The 23,660-nt window shown below is 66.4% G+C and overlaps 1 protein-coding gene across 5 annotated transcripts in view; it reads left to right on the forward strand.

Moving 5' to 3' along the window:
• Nucleotides 1-23,660, forward strand: part of STAU2 (staufen double-stranded RNA binding protein 2) — a 92,589-nt gene that overhangs the window by 54,160 nt on the left and 14,769 nt on the right. For 3 of the 5 annotated variants that reach the window (XM_029068993.2, XM_029068992.2, XM_039912495.1), the window contains one exon: nucleotides 449-684. The exons of the other annotated variants lie outside the window; for them this stretch is intronic. In XM_029068993.2, the coding sequence (XP_028924826.1) occupies nucleotides 449-684 (236 nt within the window). The remainder of the gene's footprint in view (nucleotides 1-448; nucleotides 685-23,660) is intronic. 5 annotated transcript variants of the gene reach the window in all.

The raw sequence follows: 23,660 nt of genomic DNA on the forward strand, positions 1-23,660 counted from the left end.
CTGTCGGCCGCGCGACTTCGGGCGAGTCGCCTCACTTCTCCGGGCCCCGGTCCCCTCATCTTTAAATGGGGATTAAGACCGTGAGCCCCACGTGGGACCACCCGATCGCCTCGCGTAATAGCAAGGACCGTCGTGACGGCGTCCGTTAAGCGCTCGCTGTGTGCCGGGCGCCGTTCCGGGCGCCGGGGGAGGGATGCGAGGCGATCGGGTCGTCCCACGTGGGGCTCCCGGGCTTCGGCCCCATTTTCCGGACGAGGTCACGGAGGCGAGGTGACGCGACCGGCCCAGAGTCACGCGGCGGAGCCGGGATCAGACCCCAGGCCCGGGCTCTCGCGGCCGAGCCCCGCCGCTCGGGGCTCGGAGCAGCGCTCGGCCCGTAGCGAGCGCTTTCGCGGATGCCGTCGTCGTCGTCGTCGTCGTTAAGAAAGGTCCTCCCTTCCGTCCGCAGCTCCGAAGGGCATCCTCCACCTGTCTCCCGACGTCTACCAAGAGATGGAGGCCAGCCGCCACAGGGCCGGCCCCGTCCCGGGCGCCCCGCCCGGCGGCCCGGCGGCCCTCGCCCGGGACCCCCTCCTCGACGGCTCCCCACCCGCCGCCGGGGCCGCCGGCCTCCCGGGGGTCCCCGGCCCGGCCGCGCGGCCGGCCGAGCGGCTCGAGTACCTCGCCGCCATCCAAGGTTTCCAGGTACGGCCGGAGGAGGGCGCGGCGGGGAACGGAGCGGACCCGTGCGGCGCGCGGGGACGTGCGGGGGGCCGGTGAGACCGACACGGGCCGCCGAGCCCCGGCCCGCGGCCCGCCTCCGGCCCGGGGCGTCCTCCCTCCTCCGATCCCCCGGCCCGCCCCTCCCCCCGCTCTTCGAAGCCTTCCCGACGGCCCGCCTCCTCCCGGAGGCCTTCCCTGACCCCTCGCCCCCCCCCCTCCCCTCCTCCCGCTCCCTCCCGCGCCGCCCCGACGGGCTCCCTTCCTTCGTCCCCCCCCCCCCCCCGCCTCGGCCCCGCCCCGCTTCCGTCCGTCTCTGTCGTTTCTTTTATTTATATCGACGTCCGCGTCCCCCGCTCTGAACTGTAAGCTCACCTGGGGGCGGGGAAGGTCACCGTCTGTCGTTGTGTCGTACTCTCCCAAGCGCCTCGTCCGGTGCTCCGCGCACGGTAAGCTCTCAATAAATACGACTGAATGAATGAACGGACGAATGAATGTCGCCCCGGGGGGGCCGTGTGGCGAACGGAACCGACGGGGCGGGCGGGCCCGTTCGGGGAACCGACGGGACCGATACGGCGCCCGGGGCGTCGGGGGCGGGGGGACGAAGGGAAGGGACGTGGCGGGGGGCGGCGTTCGGGGGGGGGGGGGGTAACGGAAGCGCTGTGACACGCGCGGCCGTTCGGGGGACGGCCGGAAGCGGTGGGGCGCGCGGGGCCGTCCGGGGGACGATCCGGGCCACAAACTGGCATTCTTCCCCCCCCCCGCCCCTCTTCCTTTCCTTTCAACTCTCTCCGCTCCTCTCGACCTCTGTCTCCGTCTCCCTCCCCGCACCCCCCCGGGGAAAATGGAACGCCTCCTTCCTGCGATCTTTTATGCCCCTCTCAAGGCCTCCCCGTCTTCACCCGAACGTCAAGGACTTCCCCGACGCTGTTAAGGAGCCGCTTTGGCTCGCGGCCCGGTTTGTGATACCGGCCCCTTCGGGGACGGGGCCGCGGGGGATAAAAGAGAAACTCGTCTCGGGCGGAAGACGGTGACGGACCGATCGATCGCGATCCGGGGCGGCGTATTTCGGCGGAATCCTTTCCTCTCTCCTTTTTTCTCGTTCGACTCGTACGCCTCGACCGGCGCCCGTCGAGGGAGGTCGTTCGTCGTGTTTCCGGGGGAAGCGATTCCCCGTTCATCCGGGCACGAAGGAGATCCTTCCCGGACTGAGCTCCGTTCCGCTTCGGAAAAAAAGAAATCGTCATCTCCTCGGGGCGGGATCGAAAAAACGGCCGCGCAGTCGGCGCGAAAACGCCTCCCCACCTTTAAAGGCCGACGGGCGACGGACGCCGTCGCCCGACGGCTGGATTTCCCCCGCCTCTCCGTCCCCTTTTCCGTCTCTCTCCCCGGGTGCCGTCGCGTGGAATTGGAAGCGTCGGGTGGGCGGAGCGCCTCGGTGGGCGGGGAGAGCGCGAGACGGGTTTCCGGCTCGAGCGGGGACCGGGAAAAGCGGAACGAGGGGAACGAGCCCCTCCCCGCGGCCCGCGGCCCACCCGGGCTTCCCGCCACCCCTCCGGGTTGCTTCCCGACCTCATCCCTCCGTCGGTCCTGTCGTATCGATGGGGCGCGGGGTGGATGGAGGCTCATCGGGGGGTCCCGTGTCTTCATCCCCGGTTTGCAGATGAGGGAACCGAGGCCCAGAGAAGGAAAGCGACTTTGCCCGGGGTCACCCGGCCGACGGGTGGCGGGCCTCGTTCGCTCGTTCGCTCGGTCGTATTTACTGAGCGCCTGCTGCGCTCGCGAGGGGCCGTTTCCAGCGTCCTGAGGGGCAGCGTGACCTGGCGGGTAGAGCCCGGGCCGCGGAGTCAGGAGGACGCGGGTTCGAATGCCGGCCCCGCCGCCCGTCCGCCGCGAGACCTCGGGCGAGTCACCGGGCTTCTCTGGGCCTCGGCGGCCTCATCCGGAAAACGGGGGTGAAGACCGAGCCCCCCGTGGGCCGGGGCCCGTGGCCCGCCCGATTGGCCCGCATCCACCCCGGCGCCCAGTAAGGTGGCCGGCACGTGGCGAGCGCTTAGCGAACACCGCGATAGTTACTATTATTGCTGTACGATCAGTCAGTGGTGTTCGTTGAGCGTCGATTAGGTGCAGGGCGCTCGCCGTACCGAGCACCGGGGAGAGTCCGATACCGCAGAATTAGCAATAACGATCGCGATACCTTTTAGGCGCTTACTACGTACCTCCCAGGCGCCGTCCTGAGCGCCGGGGCGGGTGCGAGCCAAGCAGGTCCCCGGCCCCCGGGGGGGGGGGGGGGCTCACGGTCTCCGTCCCCATTTTCCAGGTGAGAGGACTGAGGCCCAGAGAAGCGAAGCGACTCACCCGAGGTCGCGGGGCAGGCGAGGGGCGGAGCCGGGATTAGAACCCAGGGCCTTCCCGGGCCCGGGCCCGACCCGCCGGGCCCCGCCGCCTCCCGCCTCCGTGCCCCTCCCGAGCGCTCAGTACGCTCTGCCCCCGGAAACTATTTCATTTCGGAGATGGGGTGTTTGGGCCACTTTTCTTCCCCTCCTCCTCGCCGTCCGGGAGCCGTCTGCGGCCGCGGCCGGACGGGAGGATCGGGACGAACGGGGATTTCTCTCTCCCGTAAAAAGGAGGATTTCACAACTGGAAAGGCTCCGGTTGAAATAAGGGGAGGATCGCCGGCCTCTATTTCGAAACACGATTTCGACATCGGCCTGAAGGGCGGGAGACGGGGCTACTCACCCCGAAAAGCGCCAGAAAGAGAAGGAAACAGATCGGCCCGGTAAAGGACCTCTCGATGGGAATTTCTCTCTCGGCTCCGTGACCATTTTTAATTTTCGTTCCCACCACCCCCCAGCGTTAAACAAGGTTGCCGTGACAGCGTGCAACGAACGGGTTGGTTCGGTCCTCCGGCCTCAGGGTGGACGAGAACAGAACGTGAAGACGAGGTCTCGCCGCCACGGTGGGAAGACGGTATCGGACGAACGAGGAGGAGAGGAGATCGTCGGCGTGGGTTAGGCGAGGGGAGGTTTGGGAGCCGGCGTCCGTTTGCCAGCTTCACCCCGTCCCCAGGTTCAGGGGGTGACCGGAGATCGGGGACGGAGAACGCCTCGGGCGCATCGGGGAGACTTCTAGAAGACGGAGAAGCGGCGCGGCGTGAGCCCGGGCCTGCGACTCGGAAGGTCCTGGGTTCTGATCGCGGCTCCGCCGCTCGATCGTGCGTCGTGATGATGATAGCGTCGGCTTCTGTTAAGCGCTCACTCCGTGCAGAGCGCCGTTCTAAGCGCCGGGGGGAGATGCGGGGTCGTCGGGTCGGCCCGCGTGAGGCTCACGGCCTTGGTCCCCCGTTTTCCGGTTGAGGTCGCTGAGGCCCGGAGAAGTGAAGTGACTCGCCCACGGTCACACGGTTGAAGTCATCCGTTCGATAGTATGGGCTGAGCGCCTCCCGTGTGCGGAGCGCCGGACGGAGCGCTTGGAACGGACAGCTGGGCCACGGAGAGAGACCATCCCCGCCCGACGCCGGGCTCACGGCTGCCGCGGGACCCCGGGCGGGTCACCTCCCTTCGCCGGGCCTCAGCGATCTCATCTGCAGAATGGGGTGGGCCGGGGACCGCGTTCAACCCGACCGGCCTGGGTCCGCCCCGGCGCTTAGGACGGGGCCCGGAGCGTAGTGGACGCTTAACGGACACCGTCACTACCGTTGTCGTTTCCCACCCGAGGCCCCGCCGTGGATTCGCTGATATTTACGGTGCCCTGACTGTGTGCCGAGCGCTTGGGAGAGTACGGCGCGACGGTAAACAGAGCGTCTCGGCGGCAAGAGCCCGGGTTGGGGAGTCGGAGGTCGTGGGTTCTAATCCCGGCCCCGCCACCCGGCAGCTTGCGTGACCGCGGGCGAGTCGCTTCACTTCTCCGGGCCGCGGTTCCTCATCCGTCAAACGGGGATGAAGACCGTGAGCCTCACGGGGGACCACCCGATGACCCCGTGCCTCCCCCGGCGCTCAGAACGGCGCTCCGCACGTAGTAAGCGCGCAACGAATGCCGACGTTATCGTTCCGGCGCTCGGCGCGTAGTAAGCGCTTAACAAATGCCGGCATCATTAAGTATCGGAGAAGCAGCGTGGCGTAGCGGCTGGAGCCCGGGCCCGGGTGTCAGCGGGTCGTGGGTTCTCATCCCGGCTCCGCCGCCCGTCCGCCGCGTGACCTTGGGCGAGTCGCTTGGCCTCTCTGGGCCTCAGTGACCTCATCTGGAAGATGGGGACGGAGACCGTGAGCCCCTCGGGGGCCGGGGGCCGCGTCCGGCTCGCCGCGCCGATCTCCGCCCCGGCGCTTAAGCGACGCCGTCGTGGATCTCCAGGGGGTCGGCGAGGTCAGCCGGACTCCGGGATTAGCTTTCGGAGCCGCGGAAGGACTTTCGAACCCGGGAAGGGCCCGCGGGCGGGGCTCGCCGGGTACCCGTCATTCGCTCGCCGGTGGAGTCGCGGCCGCCCGGCGCTCGCCGCGTCCCGGGCGCCCGGGGGACGCCTCTCTCCCCACCTCTGGACCCCGGGCCCCACGTGGGCCGGGAACGGGGCCGTCGGGCCGTCGGGCCGTCCTCTGCCGAGCGTCCGGCAGGGTCGGTTCCGCCGCGGGGCGCCCCGCGCGCGGTCGGCCCCGCGGAAGGGACGAGGCGACGGCGTCGGGGCCCCGCGCTCCGGCCCCCGGGTGCCGGCGGGGGTCGGGCGGCTGACGTGTCCGTTCCGTTGTAGGTTCAGTACGGCGACGGACGGGATGGCGGGGAATGCCACGCCTCCGTGACCCCGTCCCCCGTCCGGATGACTTTCCGCGGCATCCGAAGCTCCACCGAGGCCAGCCGCGACCGGGTAGACCGCGCTCTCTTGGCTCGGTTCCCACCGTCTCCCCCCCGGGGGATCTCTGCCCGGGCCTCCCTCGCGGCCCGAGAGTGCCGACGCCGCCGATAATCACGGTACCCGTCGAGCGCTCGCCGGGTGCCCGGCGCCGCCGTAAGCGCCGGGGCGGACGCGCGGCGATCGAGGTCGGCCCACGCGGGGCCCGCGGTCTCCGTCCCCGCGCACCGAGAAGCGACTCGGCCAGGATCGCGAGGCGGGAGTGGAACCCGCGACCTCCGACTCCCAGGCCCGGGCTCTTGCCACCGGGCCACGCCGCGTCCCTGCCGGTCGCGAGCCTGCCGGGGGCGGGGGGGGGGGGAGGATCTTATTTTGGGGGGGCGCTGAATTCGTCCTGCGCCGGCTCGTCGCTCCCCGTCGTCGAACGGTACCCTGTCGGTCGCCGAGCGCGGCGCTCGGCCCCCGGCGGGCTCTCGATGAATACGATCGGACGAACGGATGGGCGTCACCCTCAGGGTGCCCGTCGGGCCCTCGCTACGCGCCGGACGCCGGGGTGGACGCAGCTTAAGCGGGCCGGACCCGGTCCCCGTCCCGCGTGGGGCTCCAGGTCCTCGTCGTCCTCCGGAGGAGGAAGGGACCGAGGCCCAGAGAGGCGAAGCGGCGGCGAAGTGGCGGGATCGGGATTAGAACCCGGATCCCCCCCCCCCGCCGACTCCCGGGCCTGGACTCGATCCGCCCCAGGTGCCCCTCGGCCACGCGGGGCGCCTGCGGGGGTTGGGTCGGTTTTCTTCTTGGCAAGAGGATGGGGTGTCCCCCAGTATAAATGATTCATTTCATTTTCAGGTCCCATCCGTTGAAAACAAAACCGGAGAAACGCCCGAGAAGCGAGTAGACAGACCTAGAGAGTTCACTGTTTCGTCACGTAAACTAAGCGTTCTGTTTGTTTAGATGGTATCTTGAGGACGCTTCCCGTTTCCAAGGTGATCCCCCCCCTTCGGCCCGAAGGCCCTCCGCCACCGCCCGGCCCGAACCCGGGCCCCGGAGCCCAAAGTGAGGAAGCTCCCCGGCCCCCGCCCCCCCCCCCCCCCCCAAAATCCGCGACTCCCGCCGTCGAGCGCCGGGCGCCGTTCGGGGCCCCGTCTCCCGCCCTTCCTCTCCCGGTGGCCGGAGCCCGGCCCCGGGCGTCCGGGGTCGTGGGTTCTAATCCCCCGCCCCGCCGCTCGTCCGCCGGGTGCCCTCGGGCGCGTGGCCCGGCTTCCCCGGGCCGCGGCGACCTCATCTGGGAGACGGGGATGAAGACCGTGGGCCTCGCGGGGGACCACCCGACGACCTGTACGACGATAACGTCGGTACCTGTTAAGCGCTCGCTACGCGCAGGGCGCCGTCCTGAGCGCCGGGGGAGACGCGGGGTCACCGGGCCGTCCCGCGGGAGGCTCGCGGGCTTCGTCCCCATCGGACAGGCGAGGTCGCCGAGGCCCAGAGAGGTGAAGGCGGCCGGGCGGCGGAGCCGGGATTCGAACCCACGACCTCCGGCTCCCAAAGCCCCGGCTCTTTCCCCTGAGCCGCGCCGCTTCCCGTCTCCCCCGGACACGGCGCTCGGCACAGAGTGAACGCTCAACGGATCCGGCCGGCGGCGGCGGCGAGTACCAGGCGGGTACTCCCTTCGGAGGAGCGGCGCGGCGCGGCGGAAGGAGCCCGGGCTTGGGAGTCGGGGGTTCGGGGGTTCGGATCCCGGCTCCGCCGCCCGGCCGCCGTGCGACTGTGGGCGAGTCGCTCGGCCTCTCTGGGCCGCAGTCCCTCATCCGTCGAACGGGGATGAAGGCCGCGAGCCCCGCGCGGGGCCGCCCGATGACCCCGGACCTCCCCCGGCCGCTTGGACCGGCGCTCGGCCCGTAGCGAGCGCTTAACGGGTGCCGACGTTATCATTCACCTCCCCCACCCCCGCCGCTGCCTTTTCTTCCTTCCGCGACTCTTTCCCGGGTCCTCGCTCCTTAGAGCCGGTTTCTCTCTCCTCCCCCGTCGCCAACGGCGTCGGGTCGTCGTACTCCCCCCCCGGGGACCCCGCCGGCGAGACCCCCCCCCCCCGGTCACCTCCCCCTCCCCCCCCCGCTCGGATCGAGCCCGGGAGCCCCGCGTGGGAGAGGGACCGCGTCCGACCCGATCCGCCCGTATGATGAGGCTGGCGTTTGCCGAGCGCCGACTCCGTGCCGAGCGCCGGAGGGACGCGAGGTCAACGGGCTGCCCCCCCGCGGGGCTCGGAGTCCTCCTCGCCGTTCGCCGGACGAGGTCGCCGAGGCCGGAGAGGCGAGGCGGGCGGAGCCGGGATCGGGACCCACGACCTCTGCGGTGCCGGGCGCGTAGTGAGCGCTCGGCCAGTACCCCAGTCGGGATCGCTACCCCTTCCGCGACCGTTTCCCGGTCCCTCCCTCCTCCGCGACGCTCCTCTCCCGGTCGGTTTCGGCTTTCACGGAGGGCTCGTCCCGTGTTGGCTCGGGATCGGTTTTATCTGCCTCGCGCAGAACGTCTCCCCCTTTTGGAAGGAAGAGGTTATCCCGGCCGGTTCGGGTGGAGCCTGGCCTCCGGAGTCAGACGTCACGGGTTCGACTCCCGGCCCCGCCGCTCGGCAGCCGCGGGACCGTGGGCGAGTCGCTTCGCTTCTCCGGGCCTCCGTTCCCTCATCTGTCAAATGGGGATGAAGACTGGGAGCCCCACGTGGGACGACCCGATCCCCTTGCGTCTCCCCCCCCGGCGCGTAGAGCGGCGCTCTGCACGTAGTGAGCGCTTAACGGATACCGACCTTATTATTATTAAATGCGATTCGAACGGATCTCCGGCCCCCCCCCCGAAGCGTCCCGTCGGACGGGTCCGGTGGCGGGGTTATTAGAAGCAGCGCGGCTCGGTGGAAAGAGCCCGGGCTTTGGAGTCAGAGGTCGTGAGTTCGAATCCCGGCTCCGCCACTCGTCGGCTGTGTGACTGTGGGCGAGTCACTTCGCTTCTCTGGGCCTCAGTTCCCTCATCTGGAAAATGGGGATTAAGACCGTGAGCCCCACGGGGGACGACCTGATTCCCTTGGGTCTACCCAGCGCTTAGAACGGTGCTCGGCACATAGTGAGCGCTTAACAAATACCACCATTTATTTATTTATTTTATCTTATTAAAGGCCGCTCTGAGAACCCATCCAGCGCCGCGTCGATCCCCCAAAGCCTAAATCACGGCTCTTAACTGTTTTCACAAGCCGGTTTCGGCCGGGGCTCGGTTGCTTCGTTCGGCGGATCGCCGGCCTCTTTTTTTCCTCCTCCTTTCTTCCTAAATCCGAAGGAACCGCACAGGAGGAGGTCTTTTCTCATCCCCCCCCCCCCCCCCCCGGCCCCCGCCCCCCGTTGATCGCTCGGAAAGATCCGGCGGGTCCACATCGGGGCCCCGCTCGCGTCCGTGTAGCGGGCTGGCGTGCAGCGTGAATCACGAGCGAGGCACTAAATCGGCTGTTTACGGTCGAAAAGCTAAATACGCCAGGAGCTCCGGGGCGGCCTCGGGGGATCTCCGATCCCAGTCGCGCTTTCGGAGACGGGCGGCGCGGCTCAGTGGACGATAGCGGTAGCGGGGCGGTGTCCGTCAAGCGCTCGCTACGTGCCGAGCGCCGTCCCGAGCGCCGGGGGAGATGCGAGGTCATCGGGTTGTCCCACGTGGGGCTCCCGGCCTTGGTCCCCGTTGTCCAGAGGAGGTCACCGAGGCCCGGGGAAGCGAAGCGGCTCGCCCGAGGTCGCCCGGCCGACGCGCGGCGGAGCCGGGATTGGAACCCACGACCCGTGGCTCCCAAACCCGGGCCCGGAGTCCGAAGGACCCGGGTTCCAATCCCGGCCTCGCCACGTCGCTCGGGCAAGTCACTCCGCGCCTCGGTTCCCTCATCCGTAAAACGGGGGGCCCCACCTGGGACGGGGACCGCGTCCAACCCCATTAGCCTCTTCCGACCCCGGTGCTCAGCAGGGTGCTTGGCGCGTAGTGAGTGCTTCGCGCCTCGTAGTGATGTTGGTGTCTGCTAAGCGCTTCCTACGTGCAGAGCACCGTTCTGGGCGCTGGGGGAGGTACCGGGTGGTCGGGCTGTCCCACGTGAGGCTCACACTTGATCCCCATTTTCCAGATGAGGTCACCGAGGCACAGAGAAGGGAAGCGGCTCGCCCACGGTCCCCCGGCTGACGGGGGGGCAGAGCCGGGGGTCGAACCCGTGACCTCTGACTCCGAAGCCCGGGCTCTTTCCACTGATCCATCACCAGGCCCCTTCGACTACCGTCGTCGTCGTCGTCGTCGTCATTACGCGGGCGAACTGTGTTCGTTCTGAGGCGTCGCCTCGCTGGGCGTCTAGGGAGGGTGAGAGAGCGGCAGTCTGAGAGAATCTCCCCATTTTATTTCATTTTTTTACGGTCCGAAGAGTAGGCCCGCGTAACGGGAAGACCCGTTGTTTTCTCTCCTCCCCGTTCCAAGCCGATGGGGCGGGGCGGCGGGGGGCCCCGGCCGATCCTCGGCTCCCCGCCGGCCGGACGCGAGGCCGGAAGGCCCCGTTTCGGCCCGGCCCGGCCCGGCCCTCCCCGGGCGTAACGGTCGCCCCGGCGACCGGCAGCGCAGGTCACCCCGCCCGTTTCGACGTATCCGTGAGCGGCGCGGCTCGGTGGCAAGAGCCCGGGCCTGGGAGTCGGAGGTCGTGGGTTCCGATCCCGGCTCCGCCACTCGTCAGCTGCGTGACGTCGGGCGAGTCGCTTCGCCTCTCTGGGCCTCAGCGGCCTCATCTGGAAAATGGGGAGGAAGACCGTGAGCCCCATGAGGGACCACCCGATCGCCTTGTATCTATCCCAGCGCTTAGCACGGTGCTCTGCGCACAGTAAGCGCTTAACAGATCCCGACATTTTTATCTCCCCTGGTTGCCGGAGGGGACTTCCCCGAGCTCCCGGGCCCCCTCGGGCGAGTCGCTTCACTTCTCTGGGCCTCGGTTCCCTCATCAGCAGAATGGGGATGACGACGGCGAACCCCATGGGGGACGGGGATTTGTGTCCAGCCTGATTACCCCGGGTCTGCCCCGGCGCTTAGAACGGCGATCGGCACATAGCAGGCGCAGAGGAGCGGCGCGGTTTGGCGGCGGGAGCCCGGGCTTGGGAGTCAGAGATCGTGGGTTCTAATCCCGACCCCCCTCACTTGTCAGCTGCGTGACTCCGGACGGGTCACTGGACCTCTCTGCGCCCCGGCTCCTTCATCCGTAAAATGGGGACGGTGACCGGGAGCCCCACGCGGGACGGCCCGACCGCCTTGTATCTACGCCAGCGCTTCGAACGGTGCTCGGCACACCGGAAGCGCTCACCGGATACCCTCGTGGTCGTCGGCTGTAGTGATAGTAAGACTCTGAAGGGAGGGAGAGTCTTTTTCTCCTGGGCAGAGACGTACCGGAGAATGATTTGGAATGGAAAAATATTGCCGGTTCGGTCAGTTCAGAAGGCGGCGAAGAGAATCAAGCTCCATGTGGGGCGGGAATATTGACCCGGTGACTTTGGGGTTGAATTATGAGTCCCTCTGGGTTTTCTGTCATCATTATAATGAGGACGTTATTACTGTTGTTAATAATAATAGTGATAACGTTGGGATTTGTTAAGCGCTCACTATGTGCCGAGCACCGTTCTAAGCGCTGGGGTGGACCCAAGGGAATCAGGTCGTCCCCCGTGGGGCTCACGGTCTTCGTCCCCATTTTACAGATGAAGGGAACTGAGGCCCAGAGAAGTGAAGCCGCTCGCCCACGGTCCCACAGCTGACATCACTACCGTCATTGCCGACGCGGGCCCTGTTAAACCCCGACTCCTCCCACGGGCCGGAGGCCCGTCGCGGGGAGGGAATGTACGTCTACCGACTCGGTCAGAGCCTCCTCTCCCAAGCGTTCCGCGTGGCGCCCCGCGCCCCGTAAGCGCTCGGTAAGCACCCCCGATGGATCGATGGCTAAGCCGGATCGGAGGCCGTGAACGGAGCGTCGTCGCGAGGGCCGGGGCCGGTACGAATCAACGGGGTCGGTCGGGGTCCCCGTCCCGCGCGGGGCCGACGGGAGACGTCGGTCATCTCATCGAGGCCGTCGGCCCGCGGTAGCCCGGTGCTCCGGAGGGGGTCCCCGGAATCTCTCGTCTCTGCCGTGATCTGCCGGAAGTTACTGTGGGGAGGGAACCGTCTTTTTGGTCCGTTTTGGTTTTATGATGGTATTCGTTAGGCGCTTGCTACGGGCCGAGCACTGTGCTGCGCGCTGGGGTAGAGAGAGCGTGATCAGGTTGTCCCACGTGGGGCTCACGGTCCTAATCCCCGTTTTACACATGAGGGAACTGAGGCAGAGAGAAGTAAAACAACGGGCTCACGGTCTAAAAGAGGGGAGACCGCCATATCTGCCGTCCTATCCGTCTGTCTTGACGCTGTCGATGCCCGTCTACTCGTTCCGTTTCGTTACCCGTCTCCCCCTTCTAGACCGTGAACCCGTCGTCGGGTAGGGGTCGTCTCTCTCTGCCGCCGGATTGGACCTTCCCTGCGCCGAGTACGCTGCCGTGCACACAGGAAGCGCTCAGTGAATACGACGGAATGAACCGAACGAATGAACGAAAGAAAACAAAAAGCCCTTGCTTTTAACGCCCGGGAAAACTCGGGGGTTTTCCAGAGCAACTGGGCGCGGCGCTTCGCTCTCCTGACAGGAGCGGAGCGGCCCGGTGGGCCCGAGCTCTCAGCCCCGGGAACAGTGAAATAGCTTTCTCCCCCCGGCGTCCGGCACTTCCCCGTTTGTATTTCCGCAGGCGTTCTCACGACCTGAGCCGCAGAAGTTCAGAATCGCACCTTCGCCCGCCCGCCGACTCGCACTTCATCCGAGGTGTCGGGTTGCGGACGCGTTGCGGACGCGGGGGCGCCTGATCTGGGAGGTTCCCGCCCCCCCCCCCCCCCCCGGGGAGCCCCCATCCCCGTCTCTGTTTACCAGAGGAAGCCGGAGCAGGAATTTTTGAGAGAAGACAGGCCTCTCCCCCGCAGAAAAAGCACCTACTACGTTCCAGACACCGTACTAAGCGCCGGGGCAGTTCGGAGATCATCGGGTCAGACGCGGTCTCCGTCCTACGTGGGGCTCACCGTTTTCATCCCCTTTTTCCAGTTGAGGTGTCCGCTCCCCGGGGAAGCCCCGATCCCTGTCTCTCTTTACCAGAGGAAGCGGAAGAAAGAATTTCCGAGGGAGCCCAAGCCTTTTTTAGTTATCGTTATCATTATCATTATTATTATTAAGCGCTTACCGCGTGCCGGGCACCGTACGGAGCACTGAGGCAGATACGAGATAATCGGGTTGGACCCAGTCCCCGTCCCCCGTGGGGCTCACGGTCTCCATCCCCCTTTTACAGATGAGGGAACTGAGGCCCAGAGAAGTGAAGTGACTTGTCCAGGGTCACACAGCAGATCGGTATTATCGGTATCGCTGTCGTTGTCCGTGGGTCCCTTGGTCCAACCCTGCCCCTTCCCAGTGCTCTCCCTCCCCTCTCCCTGAAGGACCCGAGGCAGAAGCGGTCATAATTTTGGTATTTGTTAAGTGCCCACTGTGCTCTGTCTGTTGCCGAGTTGTACTTTCCAAGCGCTTAGTACAGCGCCCTGCACACAGTAACTGCTCAGTAAATACGACTGAATGAATGAACGTGCCCGGGACCGTACTGAACGCCGGGGTGGATGCGGGCCACTCGGGACGGACACGGCCGCCGTCCCGCGGAGGGCTCTCGGTCTCGATCCCCGTCTCCCAGATGAGGGCGCCGAGGCCCAGAGGAGTGGAGTGACCCCCTCAAGGTCACGCAGCAGACGGGCGGCGGGCCGGGATTAGAACCCGTGACCTCGCGCTCCCGGGCCCGGGCTCTACCCACAAGGCCGCGCCGCTTCTCGGGTACCGGGGCGCGGGGGGCGTTGGGGCGGGATGCCGAGCGTGACGGCCGTCAGAGCCAGCGTCCCGCCGGGCTATCGTGTAGACGCCACCGTGGGCCGCCCCCTCCCCCGCCCCGCCACCGCCTGCCCAAACCGGCCCCGTCCGAAGCTGCTCTCCAACCTCTCCCCGTTTTATCCCCCGCCGGGGTCCGGGAGGACCCGGGGGTTCCCCGGGTCACCCTGTCGATCCGATCGATCGGCGGCCGACGAACCCCCCCCCCCCCCCCCCCCCGGTTCGTTCGTGTTTATTGAGCGCTTACTATGTGCGGAGCACTGGGACTGAGCGCTGGGAAAGTACGAGTCGCTCCAGCCTGAAATATTTCCCCGAGGCCTTTTCTGGGGCGGACTCTCAGATAGCAAAGTCACTCAACCGGGATCGGCCTTCCTCCGCACCGTTCTTCCGGCACGCGTCCTCTCCCGGGCGCTCGGCACAGCGCCCTGCGCCCCGTGAGCGCCCGCGAAATCCCACCGCTGGAGGGATTCGCCGGGTTGAAGCCGCTTCCGACCCGCGGGTCACACGGGGAAGGGGGACCGTTTTGGTCGGCGCCGATCGATTCCGTAGATTGATTGAAACACCGAGGCCCGTCCGGGGGTGAAGCCCGCGAGGCGGTTCTCCTTCCTGAAGTAGAATTTTTCTCTCGTCCAGACCCGGGAACCCCGGCGGCCACGGCGGCCCCCCCCCCCCGCCCCCCCTTGGGGGATTCTCTGGGGAATCGAGCCCCGCCCCGGGGGTTTCGCCGTCGAGAGAAGCGGCGTGGCCTAGTGGGCGGAGCCCGGGCCCGGCGGTCGGGAGGACCCGGGTTCGAATCCCGGCTCCGCCACTCGCCCGCCGGGTGACCTCGGGCCAGTCGCCTCGCGTCTCCGGGCCTCGGTCCCCTCCTCCGTAAAAGCGGGGACGGAGACCGCGTCCCCCACGGGGGACGGGGACCGGGTCCGGCCCGACCCGCGCGTATCCGGCGCGGCGCCCGGCGCGGAGGAAGCGCTCGGCGGGGACCGTCCTTATCACGGAAGGACCCGAAACCCCCCTTCGCCCGCCGGAGAAGCGCCCGCGACCCGGAGACGCTTCTCCGGGCCGGGCCGGGCCGGGCCCCTCCCCTTCTGTCACCGAGCTTTTTAAAGGCTTAAGTGTGTCTTTACGAGGGCCTTAACGTCTCCCCCCCTCCCCCGGCCCCCTCACGCCCCTCTCCCCGCCTCGGTCGGATTTCGGCGGGCCGGGGGGGGGGGGGGGGCGGCCGGAGGCGCCCCAGGTCAGTCCGGAGTCCGGACCCCCTCCGCCGTGGAAGCAGGCGGCCGGATGGCGGTGGGAGGCGGAGGGTTGCACGCCGACCGTCTGTCAAGTCGACGAGCGCCTCGGCGGCGAGGTTACGTGAGCCCGTCTTTGAACGGAAGCGAAATCCTCCGCCGAGCTCCCTCTCTCCCTCCCTCCCCGCCCTCCCCCCGCTCTCCTGTCATTTACGCCCCCCCGACCCATCCATCCTCCCAGGAGCAAGGCCTCGGAGGAAGAAAACAAAGAGATGGCCCCATCTCATCAGTCACTCAACCTGTCTGACATCTGTTGTCTTAAGGAAATGACTTTTAAGGTAGCGGAGCGGAAAATCGCGTCGAAAACGAACAAAGGTTGTCGGGTCGCGGGGGAGCGGGGGGGCGGGGGGGAGCGCTTTTCGAAGCGGCAGATGACTCCGGGGAAGACCGGTCGGGGGGTCTGCCCGGAGAGAGGGGCTTCTCCGGCCGGGGGCGGGGGCCGGGCGGGATCCCCGAGTTGCAGCCGGGATACCTCCACGGCGGCAGGCGATCGATCGTGGCGAGCTACGTCCTTCGACCGCCGCGGGACAACCCCGAGAAACGAACGCTCGTCCGTTAGACCGGAAGCTTCCTGTGGGCGCGATTCTGGTCGTGGCTTTAGTCTCTACCTCCCGAGCGCCCGGTAGAGCGCCCCGCCCCCGCGGGGGCACTCGGGACATTCCCCTGCTACGGTTACAACTGCAGTCGGATTTATCGAGCGCTTACCGGGTGCGGGGCGCTGCACCGAGCGCTTGGGAGAGGACGGTTCAACAAGAAGCAGACACACTGCCTGCCCCGAGTGAGCTTCCCACTCCCCACCGTGTCTTCCGGGACCCCATCCCCGTCGTACGACGGAAACCTGAGCTGGTTTAATTTTTTGGGGGGGGGTGGGGTGGTATTTGTTAAGCGCCCACCACGTGCCGGGCACCGTACTAAGCGCCGGGGCAGATCCAACCGATCGGGTCGGACGCGGTCCCCGCCCCACGCGGGTCTCGTGGTCTTCATGCCCATTTTGCAGATTTCCCCGCGTCCGTCCCTCGCCCGCCGTGGAAAAGCCGGCGGCGCGGCGGCGGCGGACTCGGCGGGTTTCGTTTAAGGGAGCTCGTCTTCTCGGGCCGGAGCCCTCAGCCCATTCATCCCGAAACGGTCACGCGGGAGCCTCTCTCCGTTAAACCGGGACCGATCAGGCCGGGGCCCCCGCGGCGCGGCGGATGAAGGCAGCGGGATCCGGCTCCCCGGGCTCCGTCGAGCCTCGGTGAGCGCGTGCGTCCGTGACTTCTCATCCGCTCGTCCGTCCGCTCCGATCCCGGAGCGCTCGCCGGGCGCGGAGCGCTGCACCCAGCCTTTGGGAGAGGACGGCCCGACGACGGACGGACACGTTCCCTGCCCGTAACGAGCCGACGGTCTAGAGGGGGGGAGGCGGGCGTTAATATAAATTTAATTTTTTTAAACGGCAGATACGTACCTCCGCGCTGCGGGGCCGGGAGCGGGGGAGAAGGGAGGGAGAGAGTCGGGGCGACGCAGGAGGGAGTGGGAGGAAGAGGAAAGCGGGGGCTCAGTCGGGGAAGGCTCCCTGGAGGAGATGGGCCTTCGGCGAGGCTTTGAAGCGGGGGTCGGCCGCCGACCGTCTGGGCCCGGAGGGGAAGGGGTGTCCGGGGGAGGACGATGACCCCCCTCGTTAGAGCGCGAGCGGAAGAGAACCTAGTGGAGCGTCTTTGGCTCCAGGAGGAGACTCACTCAATCGTAGTTATTATGATTGTCGTCATTACTGCGTTTGTTGAGCGCCTGCTGTGGGCCGGGCACCGTTTTAAGCCCCGGGGGAGAAACCCGGTGACCGGGGGAGGCACAGTCCCCGTCCCACGCGGGGCTCACCGTCCTAATGCCCGTTTAACCGACGAGGCCACCGAGGCCCAGACGAGCGAGGCGACTCGCCCGAGGTCCCCCGGCAGTCAAGTGGCGGAGTTGGGATGGGACTAGTAATAACGATGTTGGCATCTGTGAAGCGCTTCCTACGTGCGCAGCACTGTTCTAAGCGCTGGGGGAGATGCAGGGTCATCGGGTTGTCCCGCGTGAGGCTCGTCCCCGTTTTCCGGAGGAGCCAAGTGACTCGCCCACGGTCCCACGGCTGCCGAGTGGCAGAGCCGGGATTCGAACCCAGGACCTCCGACTCCCAAGCCCGGGCCCTTGCCCCCCGAGCCACGCCGCTTCTCGAGAAGCCCCGGCCCCCGATCCCCAAGCCCGGGCTCTTGCCGGAAGGCCGAGCCGCGTGCAGAGCGCCGTACCGAACGCCCGGGAGGGGACGGTACGGCCGTATCCCGGACAGGCGCCAGCAACCGGGCCGGAAACCTGATCGGGAAAGAGATCCACCCCGTGCCTCGGGGAGGAAGAAGAAAAACGTTTCTTTGCGGGAAGACTTGTCAGCTGCTTCGGAGTTAACGTTTTTTGAAAACAGTGAACCTGAAAGGGTTTTTTTTTTTTTTTTTTTTTTTGCCGCCTCCTGAAAGTATTACTAATTTAAGACTTCAATCGAAGTGTATTATTCTCCTCCCCCTCTCCCCCCTGCGGCGAGCAAAAAAAAAAAAGAGAGAAAGAAATCCCTTGAAAACTTTTCAAGCTGCTCCTCAAGAAATGACAAGGAAAATTAGATCCATACTCTTCTCGAGCAGAGAAATGAAACCCGAGTCGTTCGGGGGAAGGTCCGGGTGGGGATTTAAATCACAGGCCCGCGGGCCGTAAAAATGCCAACTTCCCTAACCATCCCAACCGGACCGCGTCGTTAAGAACGGACCCGGGAGGCGTTGCCCTCGTCCGCCTTTTGAGCGTTTGGAATTCGGGAACCTCGGAGAGGCCCGGGAGATCGACCTCGATGCCTCGGTTTTCCCGAGCGGAGGTTCCGACGACGGCCCCGTGAGGGTTTCGTCGGAAAGGCCGTCCCTCCCTTCCTCCGGCCGGGGATGAGATGGCGGGAGAGACGGCTCGCCTCCGAAAGGGCCGGAAATCATCCGGGCGCCGCGCTCTCCTATCGTTGGGGATTCAAGCGCCTGATCCGTAATTGACCCCCCGGCGTCCCCGCAGCCCCCCGGCCCTCGCGTCGCCTTCGAAGGTCACCTCCGAAGTGACGGCGCGGCGTCGCTTCGCTGCGTAAGGGCGCCGGGGACTCGATTTGCTTGCGTCCACCCCGGTGCCTCGTAATGTTGGTATTTGTGAAGCGCTGACTATGTGCGGAGCACCGTTCTGAGCGCTGGGGGAGATACGCGGTCATCGGGCTGTCCCCCGTGCGGCTCGCGGTCTTCATCCCCATTTGACAGAGGAGGTCACTGAGGCCCAGAGGAGCGACCTGTCCACAGTCACGCCCAACCTGATCGGCTTGGTCAGCCGTGTGACCTGGGGCGAGTCGCTTCGCTTCTCTGGGCCTCGGTTCCCGCCTCTGGAAAATGGGGATGAAGACCGGGAGCCCCACGGGGGACGGCCCGATCACCTCGTGTCCTCCCCAGCGCTCGGAACGGTGCTTCGCACATAGTGAGCGCCTAACGAATGCCATCATCGTTATTATCGTCCACCCCGGCGCTTTGAACAGCGCTCTGCCCACGGTAAGCGCTTAACAAGAAGCTTAGAGAAGCAGCGTGGCTCAGTGGAAAGAGCCCCGGCTTGGGAGTCGAAGGTCGTGGGTTCGAATCCCGGCTCCTCCACTTGTCAGCCGTGTGACTGTGGGCGAGTCACTTGACCTCTCTGTGCCTCAGTTCCCTCATCTGGAAAATGGGGATGGAGACGGTGAGCCTCACGTAGGACAACCTGATGACCCCGTATCTCCCCCGGCGCTTAGAACGGTGCTCTGCACGTAGCCTAACAAGTACCAACATTATTATCATTATCGTCCGCTGGGTGACCTTGGGCAAGTCACTTGGCTTCCCTGGTCCTCAGTGACCTCATCTGTAAAATGGGGATTAAGACCGCGAGCCCCGCAGGGGACAACCTGCTTACCCCGTATCTCCCCCGGCGCTTAGAACAGTGCTCGGCACGTAGTAAGCGCTTAACAAACGCCATCATCATCGAATACCGTCGTCGTCATTAACCATCAGAGCGTCTCGGGGTTGGGGGGGGGGGGTCGGGGGCGGAGGAGAGGAACTCCGTGCACCCCCAACTTTCTGCCTCCCCCCCGCCCCCCCCGACCCCGGCCCCCCGAGACCAGCCCGGGGAAGGCGGTCCGCCAGGGGAGGAGCCCGCCGTTCAGCTGCGGGATCGGACCGAGGCTTCGACTTTAAACAGACGGACGGATCAGAAGCTCTCACGCCACCCTCTTCGACGTAGCGGAAAGCCCCGGGTGCCCGTGCCGTGACCGCGTGCTTGCCTCTCTGTGCGTGCGTGCGTCCCCGTGTCCCGGGAAGGGAGAAGATCCTAATTCCCGTGGCATCTGGTCACCCCCTCGAAAGGCCCACCCCTTTCCTGATTTTTTGGCCCGAGGTCGGGACTGTTTCTTTTCCCTCCGCGCTCGTGCCGACGAGAGAAGCCCCGAAGGCGTCCAGAGAGCCGAGATCCCGCCTCGCCCGGGCCCTTCCGACTCCCGGGCCCGGGCTCCGTCCGCGAAGGCCCGCCGCCTCTCTGCCAGGCGCCGGGCCGTTGACGGGACGCCTCGGTCCGCCTAGGTCCGTTCTGGGAGACCGGAAGACTCTCTCTGCCCCGAGGAACGCTTGGTCTCCCGCAAGATGGGCTTCGGGAAACCGGAAGGGAACTCGCCGACCGGGCTGAGGTTTGCCCGTCGGTCTTCCGAGAGACAAATCACCCATTTGGGAGTAATTCCGTCCGTCCGCTCGGAGATGAGAAGTCCCCGGTTTTTTTTGCTTTCCGTGAGGAGGGGAGAGAGCCTGAAAATCTTCCATCTGGTTCCCCGGGCTCGCTATTTGACATTGAGGGGGGATCGGGGCGGGGACGGGGTCTTGGTTTCCGGTAGGGGGTCCCCGACGGTTCCTCGCCCTCCTCCCTTTAGGACGGACGCAGCCGCGGTGGCCGGCTCTCACGGGGGTGAGGGGCCGGAGGGACGGGGGATAAAAGGAGGGGGAAGCCGCCCGGGCCCTCCGGGTGAATGGAACGTGGCTTTCTCGGCGACTTTTCCCCTGAGAAGCCGCCACCCTGAAGGAACTCTCGGGAGAATTCCCGAGAAGCGGCCTTTTTTTTTTTTTTTTACCTTTACCGTCTCCTCACACGGCGGGCGTTTCAGCTCGCCCTCCCCCGCCTCATCCTCCCCAGCCACGTCGCCGTTAAGCGGTTTCCTGGCTTTTTTTCAAAACGGTATCCGTCAAGCGCTTACCCCGCGCCGGGCACTGTGCCGAACGCTGGGGTCGATACGGGCTAATCAGGTTGGACGCAGTCCCTGCCCCACCTGGGCCCCGCAGCCGCAGCTATTGTAGGAGGGGTGCGCCTGAAATCCCCTCCAGCGGAGAAAAAGAAAATCCGCCCCCGGGCCACCGGGGAGTATCTTTTTGAGGCTTCTCGGAATCGAGAAGCAGCGTGGCCTAGCGCAGGGCGCCGGGTCCGCCGTCTGTCTGCCGCGCGGCCTGGAGCCAGCCGCTCCGCTTCTCTGGGCCTCAGTTTCCTCCTCCGCGAAACGGGGGACGGTGTCCGACCTGATCAACTCCTATCTCCGCCGGCGTTCAGAAGAGCGGTCGGCACACGGCAGGCGCTCGACGGGGACCATCCGTTCGTCCATCCGATCGCGTTCACGGAGCACTCGCCGCGTGCGGAGCGCCGTACCGAGCGCTCGGGAGAGAAGAGTACGACAGTAAACGGCGGCGAGCTCGCAGTGAGGACCGGGATGCTAATTATCATCCGCCGAAGTACGGTGGGGCCGGGGCGAGTTGCGAAGCGATAAAAGGGTACACGGCCGAGCGCGACGTCAAAGCGGGGGGGAGGGGGCGGAGAGGGGAACGTGGGACTTGATCCGGGAAGGCCTCTCGGGGGAGACGGGATTTTTAGGAGGGCTCTGAAGGCGGGGAGAGGCATCGCGTTCATTCGGTAGTATTTATCGAGCGCTTGAAACGTACACTTGGGCAACGGGTAGACGATCCCTGCCCGACGACGGGCTCGCGGTCGGATGAGAAGCAGGCGGGAATCCCCGGCACGGGGAGAGGACGTAGGCCAGGGATCGGCGTCGAGCCAGACGGGCCGGAGGGCGCGATGGCGTGAGAGGGGCGGAGCGTGCGGGTTGGGTCGAGGCGGGAGACGGGGGCGGAGGGAGGGCCGGGGCGAAGGCCGGGGCCGCCGGGCCGAGGCGGCCGCCGGGGGGGTCACGTCGTCCCCCCCCCCCCCCGACGGCCTTCCCGTCGGAGCGACGGACCCCGCCCCGGGTCGGCCTCCCCGGGGCGAGGGGGCCCCCTTCCCTCCCCATCCGCCCCGCGGGCCCCGGCTTCGAAGGCCTCCCTCCGTTTCCGGAAGATTCCGGAGGGCGACCCGGTCTTTCGGGAGAAAAGGCCCGCCTCCCGCAGAAGGCCTCAAAGAAAACAAAAGCCCTGAGCCGTGGGGTTGTCGGAGGAGGAGGAGGAGGAGGAGGCGGGCGGCAGCTCGGTGAGTCATCCTTCCCCCAGCCCCGAGTCCTCCCCGAGACCCGGCGTTCACACGCAGCGAGAAGTCATCGGGATGGTTCCGAGGAGTATTTTCCCACCTCGCCGCCCTCGTTTTTAACCGTCGGAGTTCGGAGGCCGGGCTAGGCCGGGCGTGTTCGCCTCCCGGTTTGCGTTCCCTCCGTGTCACGTTTCCTCATCTGACCACCCATCCCCGCCCCGCTCGTCCCCCGTCTCCTCCGGGAGGCCTTCCCCGGCGCCTCTCCTCCCCTCCCCTTCCGCGCCGCCCCTTCCACGCGGATTCGCGTCCTCGATTCGCCGGCCCTCACGGCCGGAATTTACCGATTTCCGTTCCCGGCCGTCGGCTCGGGGCGGGCCGGGAGCGCGTCTGCCGAACCCCGCCCTGCCGCAGTCAGGCGGTCGTATCTGTCGAGCGCTTTAGGTGGGGCGGACGGAGCCCGGGGCCCGGGGGTCAGGAAGTCGCGGCCTCTAATCCCGGCTCCGCCGCTTTCCCGCCGCGTGACCTCCGGCGGATCGCCGCCTCCCTGGCGCCTCAGTTTCCTCGTCTGTAAAATCGGGGTTCGATCCCCGTTCTCCCTCAGTCCGTGAACCCCGCCGAACCCCGGCGGGCTCACGGTCTAGACCGTACTCAAAGCGCTGTTCTAAACACCTGGGAGAGTACAGCGTGGCAACGACCCGATACGTTCCCCGCCCACAACGGGCTCACCGTCTAGAGGGGGAGACGGACATTAATGTAAGTCGAGATAGATAGATAGATAAAATAATAGATTCCAGATCCGCGCAGATGTGCTGGGGGGGGGGGGTTGGGAGGACGAACGAAGGGAGCGAGCCGGGGCCACGCAGGAGGGTGTGGGAGAAGAGGAGGGCGCAGTCGGGGAAGCCTTCTCGGAGGAGGTGAGCCCTCGGTGAGCTTTCGGAGCGGGGGAGATAGAGAAGGCTCCCGTCGTCCGGGCCCCCGGAGCCGAGAGAAATCCTGGGCCGAGCGCGGCGGGGGAATCGCTGGAAGGAAGCGTGTCCCGTCGCGGTTTTCCCGCCTTCGACCCGAAGCGGGCCGTAACATCCCAGAGCCGAAACTGGCACCGTTTTTTTCTCCTTTAAAAACCCAAAGCGGAGTCCCGCGAGAAAGGAGAGATTCCTCCCAGCCTGTATTTCAACCGAGCTTTTTCGGGGGTGGGGGAGGTGTTTTTTTTTTTTCTCTTTCCCAGCCTTCCCCAGCGCTCGTCGATTTCCCCCCCCCCCCCCCCCCCCCGTGCTGCTAAGGAAAATAATTACAGTTTTTCTCCCTTTGAAATGTCAATTACCTCAAAGGATGAGGGCAGAGTTATTGCCAAGAAAAAAAAAGGAAAATGATAAGCTACTTAAAACCGTGCATAATTAATAGACAAAAGCTGTTAATCCTGTTTATTCCGCAAGTGACGAAAGAAAGGAATTTGGCTAGAGATGGTTGCCAGATTTCTGCCTCTAGAAGACATCCCAGGGTTTCTTGTTCGCCGTTTGAAGTCGGAAGCCGCCGGGCCGTTCTCCCGTCGTCGGGCGGGGACGGTCGCCATCCGTCGCCGGGTCGTACGGTCCAAGCGTTCAGTGCAGCGTTCTGCACACGGCAGGCGCCCAATCAATACGATCGAACGAGTGAACCCTCTCCAGCCGTCTGCCTTCGTTCCCGGATCGTTCAGTTGCGCTCCTACCGTGCGCGGAGTGCTCGGGAGAAGACGGTACGGCGAGCAGGCGTGATCCCTGCCCTCGGGGAGTTCACGGTCCACAGGCGCGGGACACTGCGAGGACTGTACCGAGCGCTCGGGAGAAGCAGCGTGGCCTAGAGGAGAGAGTACGGCCCCGGGAGTCAGCGGGACCCGGGTTCCGGTCCCGTCTCTGAAACGACGCGGAGTCAGGCGGGGTCGGGAGAGGGCGGGGAGCTCGCCGTGGGCCGGGATCGCCGCCGTTTATCCGTCTGTCGGGCTTTCCCGGGCGCTCGGTACGGTCTCTTAATAAATCCGATGGATGGAGGCCGGGAAGAGATGAGGCCGAAGGGGGCGTCCCAGCGGGAGGACCGGCGGGATCTGGTGACAGAGTGAGCCCGCAGGTGGAAAGAGAGAGGAGGAGTCCGTCCGGCGGTCTCCAAGATCGTGCGCCCGAGAGACCGTCGGGGCCGGGGCCCCGGGACGGTGGTGGTGTCTACCCTGAGGGGAAGCGGCGAGGCTCGGCGGCGAGAGCCCGGGCTTGGGAGTCAGAGGACGTGGGTTCTAATCCCGCCTCCGCCGCCCGTCTGCCGTTGCGACCGCGTCTCTGGGCCTCGGTTCCCTCATCTGTCA

This window comes from Ornithorhynchus anatinus, chromosome 7 (genome assembly GCF_004115215.2).
Source record: "Ornithorhynchus anatinus isolate Pmale09 chromosome 7, mOrnAna1.pri.v4, whole genome shotgun sequence".
NCBI classification, from domain to species: domain Eukaryota; kingdom Metazoa; phylum Chordata; class Mammalia; order Monotremata; family Ornithorhynchidae; genus Ornithorhynchus; species Ornithorhynchus anatinus.